General features: G+C 34.9%; 1 protein-coding gene across 2 annotated transcripts in view; it reads left to right on the forward strand.

Annotated features, from left to right (window-relative positions):
* PDE4B (phosphodiesterase 4B) overlaps window positions 1-14,187 on the forward strand; it is a gene marked incomplete at its 5' end in the record, with an annotated part of 229,830 nt that overhangs the window by 55,759 nt on the left and 159,884 nt on the right. The window contains one exon of one of the 2 annotated variants that reach the window (XM_083361118.1): window positions 1,353-1,588. The exons of the other annotated variant lie outside the window; for it this stretch is intronic. Within the exon in view, the coding sequence (XP_083217244.1) occupies window positions 1,353-1,588 (236 nt within the window). Of the gene's footprint in view, window positions 1-1,352; window positions 1,589-14,187 lie in introns of those variants that run through there. 2 annotated transcript variants of the gene reach the window in all.

Consider the following 14,187-nt stretch of genomic DNA (forward strand, 5'->3'; position numbering starts at 1 on the left):
TTCTTTCACATCCTGCAGTGCAAAAGGGATGGAAATATTTAAGGAAAGAGAGCTGGAGCATGCCTATCCTAGCCAATCTGGTGGGAAAAGCAGACGTCCCAAGTTCCACAAATAACCCGATCCCATGCTACGTAGGACTTTAAAGAGGAGCGGGAATTCCCATAACTGTAAACTGCCACAGCTAGATGATAGGGCTGAAATTTGCCGATGGGTATCCAAGATGTAAGGTCCAAAATGAAATACTAGATAAAACTATATTCCTATTTCAATTAAAAAGCCTGGATTTAAGACTCATGAGAGTAAATCGAGCACTAACTCACCATCTCTTTGCATTGCCGATTATAAAGCTTTGAATTTTTCTGCTTGATTTCAGAAGCGTTATGTTGTTTCTTTGCAAGATGTTAGCAATCGTTTAATTCTTAAATGTGTTTAAGTGCTTTCTGCCTGCCTGCCTTACTACTCTTGGTTTTCACCCTAGCATTGACACTTCCCTTATGGTCTTAAAAGTTTTCAGGAAATACAGGATTAGTAAAGCTTTTTTAATTGTTGGTGTCAGACATATTTTAATTTGCCATAAATTCATGGCAAGTCTTTAGATGATTATCCTTATTTCACATTCTTATGATACCTTTGTATTGGTTCAGCGATTATAAAACTGGTGTCTTGCATACAATCTGTTCTGAAGCTGTCAGATTGATAAAATGTTGTGCTGTTTTAATGTATACGGAAGGGCTAGCACCCAGTTGTCAAAATAATTTGAACCAATCAGCATGTTGTAGGAGGAGCAGTTGCAATCTGAGCCGTGAACAGATAATTCTGAATGAAAAACCTTTCAAACAAAACAAGCTGAATATCAACTAACCATTTTCAATTAGGTCTGATAATAGGAAGGGCAACAGTCATTTTTCAGGGATCGGGGAGAAACAACATCGCAATGCTCTATTTCTGTTGATTAGGTATTTTAATCCGAACATTATCTGGCAAAGGACTTACGGGGAGTCCTTATGAATTTTTCATGAGCTGCATATGCTGCTGAATGAATTCAGTGAGTGTCACACCATGTAGCTTGAAGACAACCCACATCCACAAGGAGGCTGCTGAAAGAGAAAGCACTTTGGTGCATTTTCAGAGGCAAAGCCAAGCCTGATAAAGCTCTTTTCTGACAGGATTGATTTATCCATTCTTCGATTATGCTGCCATTTCTTTAGGCAGCCTTTTCATTCAGATCTGCATGCGATGAACGATCAGCACAGAGCTCGTCGATTTATCAGCATTTGAATCCCCAGCAATGTATTCGGGCTGTGCTATTGTTGTGTTTTCTGTATGGTGAGAGCTAACATAATCTCCAAGCTATGACAGCAAAAGATTCTTCTAGGGAACTTGCTGCTCCAGAGACTGATGTTTATATAAAGACTTTCAAAGAACAAATGCATTTAGAACTTGAGCTGCCCAGAGTGTCCGGGAACAGAACCACTTCTCCGAAAATATCCCCCCGCAGCTCTCCGAGGAACTCTCCATGTTTTTTCAGAAAGTTGCTGGTGAATAAAAGCATCCGACAACGTCGACGTTTCACAGTGGCACATACATGGTAAGATGACTTTGGTATTGCCTTTTTCTTTTACACTTTAAGAAAAAAAAAAGAAGAAATTATGTCCTCTTACAGAGCCAGCTGCAGTAATAAAGGAATGTCTAATTGGATTCATTTGTGCAGCTCCTGTCCACATATAAATAAATACCATATTTGTGAATTCTGATTAATCTGTACTATTTTTTTTTAAAAAAAATGTTTCTCTAAATCATTCATTTTCTTAGTCTGATGTAATCAATATTATCCTGCTTTGGGGTGTTTTGAGAACCCAAGACTGCTATATTTTGATTTTCATTTGACTATAGGGTAAAGTAACCCTCTGTGAAGCATCTTGAAGGAAGGTCTAGCAGTCAGATAGCATAAACTGACCATTTTTGGCATTTCAACTCCTTGTGTGTTCGATTGAAACTGATCTGGTCTGAATTGCATTAATAATAAAGAATGAATAGGTTTTTTTCCTATGAATTTCTGCTTCTTTTCTATCTGGATATCTGTTCCATAGTTATGCCTTCTATTCCCACTTGATAATTTAAATCTCCTAATATTTTCTATCTTAATTCATTTTTTAAAAAAAACTTCAGTTATTTTGCAAATAAAAAAACAAATTACGAAAGGGTAGGAATTAGGAGGAGAAACAAAATCTCAAGTATGTAGATAATAGATGTTCTACTATTGCTGAATTAGGATTTTTGTCCTATTTTTACCTACAAAGTAGATAAATAATTTAAAAGACTTCATGTTATAAAAAGTTTATTTTTTCACTAAGCAATAACTTTTTTTGAAAAAGAACTCTATCTTTGCCTGTTTCTATATATAAGCTTATAGCAAACTCTAAAATTGACTGAGTTCTGACCGATAGAAAGACCATTATGAGGAGAAGGTGTCACATGACCACAGACTAAAATATTTTCATTATGGACTTTAGACTGTAGAACTATCAAGTTTGTCTAATTTGGGGCATTTTTTTAAAATATAAATCATAGTATTAGAATGCATTCTTTTGAATAGTTTAATATTTCAAATTGAAATATGTCATAGTGTCAAATAAGGGCTACTGGTCTGTTCTCAATATTTCATAGTTTTAAAATCCTTTACACCTATCAGTTATCCAGTGCTGTAGTGGATATTGTTCAATTTCCTTTCCCACAAATGTGAGCTGATATGATAGTGCTCATGTTTTAAAGGAAGGAACTGGAAACAGATATATGAACAGATTTGCATTAAATTAAAGTATACGTAAGCATGGGGAAAATATATATATATATGTTTTCTTTTGAGTTTGTCCAAATATTTCCATTTGGACTAAACATTTCTATTTGAGTGAAAATAAAGATAACAAATTTAATTTCCTACATTACAAAGAGATGATAGAAAAATAAAATATTACAAAAATTTCTTATTTCTTATTCATATAATATAAGGAAGACACAGTTGTTTGGTTTTTAGCAGTGAGACATAATTACATTATTAATCTGGGGTTGTCTTTGTATATGATTCAAAAACTTCAGTGTAAAATATGTTATTCTCAGCTGTTTATCTCTTGAGGGAAGCAAGTGCTTAATTTTACAGATGAAATTTCATGAGATTGGAATGCTTAGTTTCTACAGCAAATAGTTACAGCTTGGATATGAAACATCAATGAATTGGCAAAGTTATCTTGATTAGGATAGTGTTCACTGTTTCCAGAACCTGGTATGCTACTCCAAAGGCAGATCTGAATTCTTATATCTGCCTCTAAAAAACTAATCAGATCCTCCCAAATCAAGCAAACATTGCACAATTGGAATTTGGATAATTTTTTATGGAATTCTGGTGATACGTTTGAGAGGGGAGTTTTGGGTCTGCAAATGGGTTGCTGGGGACTATGTATGGTTCAGAAGCTATGAGTTGTCCATCTCTTTGCCACAGAAAATATGGATAACTAATTTTTATATAAGCTTGTAGAACCCTGTTAAAATCCACTTATTTTATTTTTTTTAAGTAAAAATTAATTCTTACTGTTTTTCATCATTTCAATTTTTTTTTAAATTTTCCCTTTAGAGCATTTGGTCCAGAAAGAGCTAACAAACTCATTAAAACAACTCTTCAGTAGAAATTGTTAAAAGCAATAACATTAGATAATCATAAATTAAATTGGGTAGTTTAAAAATATCCTGGAATGGCAAACTATTTTCATATTACTGCCAAGAAAATTTCTTGAAGGAAATTCATCTTTAAAAAAAAATCCATAATTTAATAAAATAGATGGTAGATTATTTTACTACAACACTTAGTAAACACGCACAACTTCATTACATAGAATGGTCTCCTAAGGCCACTGCCAGCAAAGGGATTGGAAAGAATTCAAGAAATACTGCTCTGCACGTTTTCCCTGTTTGCTTGTTTGTTTTAGGCCTTCATGTCTCAGTTCTGCTAAAAAAACTCATAGACCCCTTGGATCCAGATAGGCAATCCTTTCCTGACAATATTATCTTGTTTGATTTTTTTAAAAAAAATGTGGAAAAATAACTCTGGATTTTTTAGGTGTAACAAACATATAAACTGCATTTGTGTATAGAAATGGTTAATAATACCTATCTCCACTGATTGCAGTGGGAAACCTGCTCAGAGCATACAACTGGGTTGTATAAGAATGAACTGAGCATACTCCCACTTCATACAAAACCTGAACTCCAAATTGATTTGGACAGTTTGATTCGTTTGAAACTGATCAAATGGCGCTCATATTTTGGGTCTCTGATTCAAAAATTATCTTTGATAACATTGCTTTTGATACATATTTCAGGGATTCTACCACATGTTATATGCTATTTGATTTCTAAAACGGTCGGAGCTTGGTCTTACAAAACACTTTGATGGGAAAGAAAAGAAGAGGGATGATTAAACTCAGTTCACTGACATTCCTACCCTCAAATCATAGCACCTTGGGACAGGAGAGAATAATTTCCTAGAATACCAAATGTTTAATCACTTGTTCCTCTCGCCTGCTTCCCTTCTCCCATCCCTAGAAAAAAGAGGTGTTGTGTTACCTATCTGAATGGGTTAAGGGCTTCATTTTAAGGGGAAAAATTATCTGCTTAACAATTTATCTTTGCCCTTACTCTTTGACTATTAGTTTTGTCTTATCTAAGAAGAGCTATAGTTTGTCACGAGATCTTCCATTTCCATCTGTGAATACTTTGAAATAGACCAAATCAGGAAATGCTCTATAGGAAGGCCCAAATGTGCTTCGTTGAAATTGACTATGATTACAAATTTTGCAAGTCTGATTGTGCTTCTGCTTTCCTGATTAAACCCCAGTGAGTCAGGGAGGAATCATCTTAACACTATCTCCCATCCCAGGGCTTTGGGATACTTCTGTCCTTCTTGTTTATGTAACAGTTTCTGAATATTTGTTTCCAGGTCATCTCCCTCACTCTCTACATCAGTCTAGCTAACTCATAATTGCTATATACGTTCTTCATTATAATGTTCAATCTGTGTGGCAAATTTCATTATGTCTCAAACAAAACATTCATGGGCATTTTACCTGAAATACCTGAATTGAAAGGGTGATTTAAAATCCTTCCCTAAATTCTAGTTACTGTGTGAACAGCTGTCAGAATTTCTTGTCCCATTTGCCACCATATAAAAGAAAACATACCAATTTCTAAGGAATTTGGCATGTTTCATCCACTTACATTGTTGTAAAGTTTCACAAACGTTATTCCATTCTATGGGTACAATTATATTTCCCCCCCCCCAATATTCATAAGGAGAAAGATTTTTAGAGAGGTAAACAAGCCATGTGGACTATTCCCTTAATAGACACAAAATGACTTGAGTTCCTTTAACATCTGAGGATCTGGATAGTGCTTGTAGCACTCTAGAAATTACTTGTTTTGTTTTATTTCCTTAATTATGAATATCGTGTCAAAAGAAAATGACTAGTCTTGGGGGCTAAATATAATAGAACTGGTAGAAGCTAGTATGAGTATTTCACTATTGCTGCTTGAAGCAATATAGAAATGTATTAAGCTGGTTTGACAGGCAACCATGACAGGAGACAGTGTATTCAGTACTGGCAGTGACATCACATTACCACATCCAATTTTTGTAGAAGTCATCATTTATACAAAGCAGCTTTCCAATCTGTTCTATTTTATTAGCTGTTTGCTTTTCTGTAACAGGTACTTCCGTTAAATGTCTACAGAAAGAGTTTCTCCCAATATTATTTTTCCATCACTGAATTGAATACTGAAAATATTTGTTATTATTATTTAAGATTTAATCTTCAATTAAATTCACTGTCTGGGACTGGTAAAAACTTAACAGTTCAAGTCCTAAACAAGGACGTGAGAGCTATTAGGGTAGCATCTGAGTATATAGGTGGTTCCAAGTAGGATGTGTCTGTGGGGTTGTTGTTTTTTTGCAAAGTCAGGATATTCAGGTCTAATAAGCTCAAAATTTCCATGTATCCAGGCAGCCCTTTGGGTATTGCTCCAAGGGCTCCTATTACTATTGGTACAACCATTGATTTCTTCCTCCATAGCTGCTCAACTTCAATTTGCAAATCACGATATTTTGTTGTTTTTTCTAGTTGTTTCTCTTCAATTTGTGCATCACCTACTATTGCATTATCAATGAACCAGACTCTTTTCTTTTCCACAATAGTGATGTCAGGCATGTTGTGGTTCAGATGTTTGTCTGTTTGGATCCAAAAATCCCACAGGATCTTGACTTGCTCATTTTCAAGAACTTTGTCACTTTGGTCTTCCTAGTAATTTTTGCTGCATTCAAACCCGAACTTCTGGCAAAGCTTTCAGTGTATGATTTTGGCAACTCAATCATGATGTTGTAAATAATCAGTCTGTGAGATTTTGCTACAGCCACTGATAAGGTGGTCCACTGTTTCATCTTTTTCGTTGCATAAGCAACATTTGTTGTTGTTGCTGACATGTTGAATTTTTTGCTTTCATGGAATTGGTCTGCAAAGCTTGTCCTTGGGCAGCCAAAGTCAAGGAGAGAAGCAGCCTAGAACTAAGGAGAAACTTCCTGACAGTTAGAACAATTAACCAGTGGAACAACCTGCCTCCAGAAGCGGTGAATGCTCCAACACTGGAAGTTTTTAAGAGGAGACTGGACAGCCATTTGTCTGAAATGGTATAGGGTTTCCTGCCTGAGCAGGGGGATGGACTAAATGACCTCCAAGGTCTCTTCCAACTTTACTATTATGATTATGATTAAATGAAGCTTTCAGTTTCTTTCTTCAGCACCCCTGATTTCAACCATCTCCATATTAATTTTGTATCTACCATTTCCTTCAGTGTCCTTCAGGTATTGACTGTGCATAGGCTTCTTTTTCCAGTTAGAAACTCAATGCTCAATTGTTTCCTTTTGATATTCTGCTTTCAATCTTGTTGTTTTCAAGAGGTTTCCCTTGTTCACCTTCTTCAGCAGAGGCTCTTTTGCTTTTTTATGTAGTCATTTAAGCTCTTGCACAGTTTGTTTCACTCGTAAGAGACCTCTGCCACCCTGAGATCCTGGCAAGTACAATTGATCAATGTCACTTTTTGGGTGCAGAGCATGGTGTCATTAGTTTTCTTGTCTTTCAGTCCCAAGTTATCAAGTTCTAGCTGAGTCCAATCAATTATTCCAGCTGGGTATCATATTACGGGGCACTTCCCAGATGTTAAGTTCTTTTGTGATATTTCCTCCACTCAGCTTTGATCTCAAGACTTTCTGGACTCATATTTTGTTGAAGTAGCTTCCTTGACTTGGTTGTGTAACATGTCAGAAGTTTCCAAAACTCCTAAGTACTTATACCCATATTATTATAATCATTTAAATTTATTAGCCAGCCGTCTTATCACAGGGCAACTCTTAAGGCCTTTCTATGCCTTATTGTCTTAGGGCTGTCCAAGAACCAAAGCTAAAACTAACTCTAAGAATCAAATAGCAGCCTAATTGCATTAAAATGAAATGTTCCTAGACCATTACTTTTGTAACTTTTATGTACCATTTCCAGATGTATATCATCTGTAACCTTGTGAGCTTTGAGAGGCTGTTCTACATTCATTTGGTGGGGGACCAGTGATCTCTGTAGTTATGGATGCCAATAAAAGATACTTTTATTGGCATCCATAATATTACACTGTTTTCCCATTTTCCTATCTTCCAGTTTCACAAAATATGGTTTGGTAAATCAAAGTAACTGAAATATATGATTGCGATAGAGAATCTATAAATGAAGCTAAGGAATGATGAATTGTTTTAAAGACTTGGTAAAATACATCACAGCAAAACCATTCAAACTCTTCACCCCCAAAATAGGATGGATGCTGTGATGTATTTCAGTTACTTTGATTTACCAAACCATATTTTGTGAAACTGGAAGATAGGAAAATGGGAAAACAGTGTTCTGTTCTCTATTCTTATTATTCTTTCCCAAAAGATCTTGTGATAGTGTAATATTCCTCTAAGGAATTACTGTAAAAATTCTTAAATATGGTCTTGCTTGGATATCACATGCATCTATGTCATTATGCTTTTTTCAAAATTAGAAAAAGTAATTCACTTTTAAATTTATGCTTTTACCAGATGTCCACTATATGAATATTTTATTTATGCATTTACTTCTTTTTTTTCTGAGAGCCCAAGGTGTCATACATGGAATTCTCCTAAAATTTTGTTAGCACCACAACAAATGTCTATAAATTGGTTGAACCCAAAAAGGGTGACTGGCCCATGACCTAATAGTCAATTTGGTATTTGAACAGGGACAAACTTAGAGCTTCCCAGTACAAATATATTTCATTGTCATATTAAACTCCCACTGTAATTGCATTTTTTTTGATAAATAGCGAAATTGTTTTTAAATGTGGGGGAACAGAACGAAACTTTTCACACATTGAAATCTGTTTAGTACTCAGTATGGCATCTCTATTTTTTATTCTCACCTATTGTGATTCTATACATTTTGCTTTTTCTCAAAGATTAATTTTTAAATATTGTTTTTTTTGAGTTTAATTTTTTTAAAAAAAACGACATTATTTTGAGTTATTCTTTGCTGAAGTGCTGGAGTTGGATTAAATTGATTGGTTTGCCATGTTTAGGCTCACTATGCTTTCTGGGATTCGCTTGTGCCTGCAGACAGAGATTGTCTCCTAGTATTAAGTTTAGATATTTCAGGAATAGCTAATATAGGTTTCTTTGGTGAATGCTGTTTGTTGCCTGCAGTTTGTATTAATACATGAGTGAAATCAGCACATTATACAAATGGACGGATTTAGTCTTCCCACTCTTTTTTTATACAGTAGCAAGTTATGAAAATCCTCGTGAGAATTTTTAAGTAGAAACAGATTTGTCTCCATATCTCTCAAGAATGTCACCTTTTCCTTTTACTCTACACTCTACAGGTTCCAAAGAGTGGATCCTACTAGATATCACTTACAGAAAGCATAGTATCAGTAGCATTAGAAAAACTCCAGAGAAGGACGGGGAGGAAATCCAAACAACTCACTTGAACATGCTTAGTGTCTGTGAAAGTGCAAGATAGAGGTGGGAATAAATAGAAAACTGGTAGGAAATGGAATTGTTTTAAGAAAAGTCATGAACAAGTCTCTCTCTACCCACTAAGTGTGCCTCACCAAAGCAGGACAATTCAAGGTGATGCAGCACTCATTTCCTTCAGCTGGTATTTTCTGCCCCCATTTCTCCCCCCCCCCATCTGAACCAGGATTATAATGATATCAAGTGAAGAAAGTATTTTCCTTTTTCTGGGAGTTGAAAAACATAAGGGAATCTTGATGTGAATCTGGACAGTCCTAAACTCACTGAAGCATGTTAGCTGATAATATTCCCCCCCCGGATACATGTTATTACAAAAGGTCAATCTAAAATAGTGTTTAGATTTTTTATATATATAAATAAACGGAAGCAAAGAAAATGTAGAAGAGCATCAGATTTGTGGGAAAGGATTAGGCTTCAAAAGTAATAAGGTGTCAGCCCCACTAGGTAGACCAGACCAAGAGATCTACTTTACAGGAAAGCTAAAATGTTTGCTGAAATTGAGTATAGTAATCGAATATTGCATGTATGATCGTAGTGAATCTCTTCTTATATTTCAGTAAAGTAATAAGGTGTCTGTCTGAGTCGCTTCTGAATATTATCTCTGTGTTGTAGACTTAAATATGTTTCATCTCATCCTTCTGTCATATATCCATCAAGGTAGACTTCCTTACGATATAAGGTGAACAAAAGAATCAATAGAAAGTGGAAGAAAGGAAGGCCAACTTTAGAGGGGGGAAATGTGACTTTGAAATAAATCAGACAAACTTAGCACATTCAAAACAAAACAGGAATCCTACAATGCCCTGATTACTCACTGCATGTGAAAGACTGTGTACAAGTGTAGACGGATTTAACCAATTGGCTATCATAAATTTTTTGATTTCAGGCAGAAGCGTTTAACCTATAGGTCTGTTGCGAGCATTTTATGATCAAATGAACATCTCTAAAACTTGTATTCTCAGAGTTGTCCATTACATTTATGGGATGGAAAATTCTGAAAAAGAGTTGGTTGACAAGCACAACGAACTGCTGTTGCTTCATATTACCATTTTTAGGGCAATTTTTTTAAAAAAAATTAATTTGTCTTTACATTTTGAAATCTTATAGTTTAAATTATATATTCAAAATTTTGTGGAATTAATCTTGCCCATTTTAAGGATTTCTGCCCAGCTATAGTATACAATTTCTCCAAGAAGAAGAAAAAAGTTGAGAGCATAATCTCAGAAATATACACCCAAAAATTATATTTTAGTTTGCTAAATTTCTTGTGGTATTATCTATCCAGAATATACTAATGATTATTTCTGTATTGCCTCTGAACATTTCAGAATAAAGAGTGTGAGCAGTTATTTATTTAAACTGATAAATAAATGACATAATGACATAAATGACATAAATAAATGACAAAGTTTTTAATTTATTGTGTGCTTAATTTATAAGGACAGGTCGGTAAATAATACTCAGATATTTATCTGCCCAATTTGCATTTGCTCTGGAGACTTGATAGGCCCTTTGGAGTAGAATGGGATGAAAATAAAAGAATCATCAGTAGCTCAAGGTTGACTCAGCCTTCCATCCTTCCGAGGTAGGTAAAATGAGGACCCAGATTGTTGGGGGCAATAAGCTGACTTTGTAATAATGCCGCTGGGGGGGCGAAAGCCCTAATAAGCAGGCATATACATAGAATGAAGGCTATTGCTAAGCACATTTGATTTGTGCTTAGATTGTAAGCCGCCCTGAGTCTTCGGAGAAGGGCGGGATATAAATGGGATTAAAATAATAATAATAATAAAAAATAGGTTCCTTTTCCTTCCTTGTCAGATACTTCTACTGGATGAAAGAACTTTCTGACACCAAATAAACCTAAGTGATCTTTTTGTTTTGCTTGTGGTTTTTTTTTCTTCAAAAAACAGAATACAGCATGAATTCATTTTTTCTATTCAGCCAAAAAAGTGCCAATAAAAAAAAAGAATAAAATGATGGTAAGAAAATGTTTACAAATTGTTATATAGCATCTGGTTCTGATAAGACAAACGGCTGCTTATTAATAATAACTTTTATTTAACTTTGAGAAAATTAATATTGAAAGAAGACTAATTTTTAACAGAACATATGTTATGGAGTCATAAGAGTATAATAAAGGGGAAAAATGGGTTCCACTGAACAAAAACATTTTATGAAATCCAGATGTCTCTTTTCAAATATAATTATTTACATAATTCCTCCCCAAACATATTTCATGTCTTTTGAAGTTAGAATAACATTTGTCAGTTTTACCACTATCAGCCCAGGAAACCTTCTCCAAATTCCTTTTTTTAATATCAAAGCTGCCTATGATCACCAAGTGAAAATATAAATGATTTATCATCTCCTGTTTGAACTTCCACTTGTTTCTGTAAAACTGAATGCTGCACAGTTTTAGCATCCACTGACACTTGAAAATTTCCATAAGATTAGATAAGAAGACATGATAAATATATGTGTGTCTTCCCTATTACATTCAAAGCTTCCAAATGAATTCCTTCCATAATTTGCAGTAGTATTTAACTATAATGCTAACATATATTATGGTCTTACTTTCCTATAGTTTCCTCTGAGTGCTGCAAGTTGCTTGGATCTCTATAGGATTCAAAATTCACTTTTTCTTGCTTGTGGTGTTTAGATTTTTACCTTTATCTTCTGTTGATAGTAGTAAATAATTACTTTTTATATTATATTTTTAAAATACTGTAATACTATTTTACTACTACATTTTATCAAAAAGGTAAGCAATGCATACAATCAGCTATTCAGTTGGAAGTTATTTAAAGTGAGAAAATACATTTATTTCACATGCCCGTATGGAAATTTAATTTTTTTTATGCAGACCATTTAAAGTATAATTTCCAATACACATAACACTATAGATTGCCCTCATTTAGTGATCACATTTGGGATTGGCAACCCAGTCATTAAGCAAAGCACTTTCACTAAGTGAAAGTGACTGTGTTTATGATTTGACTTCAGCTTTCCTTTGCTTTATAGACCCGTGAAGGTCATAAATGGAAGGGTTGGTTATTTTTCAACACTGTTGCAACTGTGAACAGTTATTAAACAAGACAGTTGTTAAATAAAAACTGAATTCACTTTCATCCTACTATATCAGATCTGTTTATAATATGCATCTATTCTGTTCAGTGCACAGAATGTGTTATGTATGCAGGCATCTGCATAGCAACAGCCATCAGGGGGCGTTGGCTTGGACAGTTTCGGCGGGAAACCTAGGGCCAACCCCATTGGCTGTTAGCTTACCTGGCCAGGTATATAAGGAGGCCAGGTAGCCCTCATTCCTCAGTTCACTTCCCCTTCCAATAAAGAGCTGAACTCACACACCGGCTGGCGTCTCTCTTGCGTCGGACCCACTACACAATAGAATGACCTTCCCTTCTTAGCTTGTTTGTAAAAATCAGTTGTCATTAGGTTTGGATATTTTTCTAATAAGGAGCTCTCCATGTTTATCTGCAGAGACTCTATTGGAAATTTCAGTCATAACTTTCTATTATTATTATTGTTATTATTATTATTATTATTATTATTATTATTATTATTATTATTATTATTATTATTATTATTATTATTATTTATTAAATTTGTATACCGCCCTTCTCCCGAAGTACTCAGGGCAGTGAACAGGGCACATATAAATAGAAATACAAAAATTAAAAGAGAATTAAATAATTGCCCAGATAAAACAGTAACAATATAAAACCCGTTAAAAACCCCCCATCAGGCCAGGCCAGCCTGTTCAAATAAATGGGTCTTCAGACCGCGCTGGAAGGAGCGAAGGTCCGGTGCCGTCCGGAGCTCAACCGGCAGCTGGTTCCATAGAGCCAGAGCGCCCACAGAGAAGGCCCTCCCCCTGGGGGCCACGAGCTGACATTCTTTGACTGGAGGCACCCTGAGGAGGCCCTCTCTGTGGGAGCGCACTGGGTGGAGGGAAGTTGACGCCGGCAGCAGGTGGTCCCCGAGGTACTCCGGACCCATGCCATGTAGGGACTTAAAAACCAATACCAGAACCTTGAATCTCACATTGTCTGTCCTCTGGGCTATGTCTTCAGAAAGTAGTGGTTTTAGACATTTTGCTGACTGAAACAAAGGACTTAGTTGAAATAATACTTAACCAAATAAAGATGCATAGTACCCAAGTATTGAATTACACTTTGGAAATTCCATAGGACATCCTTAGGCATAAAATAAAATAATATTTTTTTCAGAAATTCAGAGATTGTTAACTACATCAAAATGATGATCACAGTACAACTCTGTGTGTTCTCTCTGCAAAATGAAATTATTATACATGGTCTTTTGTTTCTGGAATTCTAAGATGGTTCTTAAAATAGGACAGTAAAAATGTTACTGATTTTGGTTCATATAATACTTCGGTATATCTTAATTCATGAAGTAGAGGGTGAATAAGTGTCATATGTTAATTTTTTTCTGTCTCTTTCTCATTCATTAATATCAAATAAAATCAGAGACAAGGTAAAATATAATAAAGTAGGCTTTGTATAATCAAACATGCATTGGTTTATTTTAATCAAACATTGTACCATTGCCCAGTTGGATAAATCCTAGACTGGAAAAATTATAACCAGTCTTTATTGTGCAAATGGAGAAAGTATTCTGACAAAGTTTGATGCCATGATTATCCTTCAGTTGGTGTTTTTGTTGACTTGAAAGGTCTTCCTGCATGTTCAAAGTGAAGCTGCTGATGTAAACATTACACTAACAGGTTATAAAACACTCAGGATACTGCTTTTCAGGATGCTCTTTTGTCTTTTTTTTCTTGGCAAAGAGGACTGTATAATATTATATAACATTATATAACATTAATAGAAGTAGTCTCCATTGAACACAGATTGGAATTCCTGTTTTATTTCTCAAAGTTCTTGGAGGTACCAAGGTTTTGGAGAGGAGGTAGAAGTCCAACTATTCAGATTCTTCACTTTTACTTCAAAAATGGCTGTAATAATATTAAATTGGTAATCAAGTAACATATATTAATCAGA

Source organism: Vipera ursinii (genome assembly GCF_947247035.1).
Source record: "Vipera ursinii genome assembly, chromosome: 3".
Classification (NCBI taxonomy): domain Eukaryota; kingdom Metazoa; phylum Chordata; class Lepidosauria; order Squamata; family Viperidae; genus Vipera; species Vipera ursinii.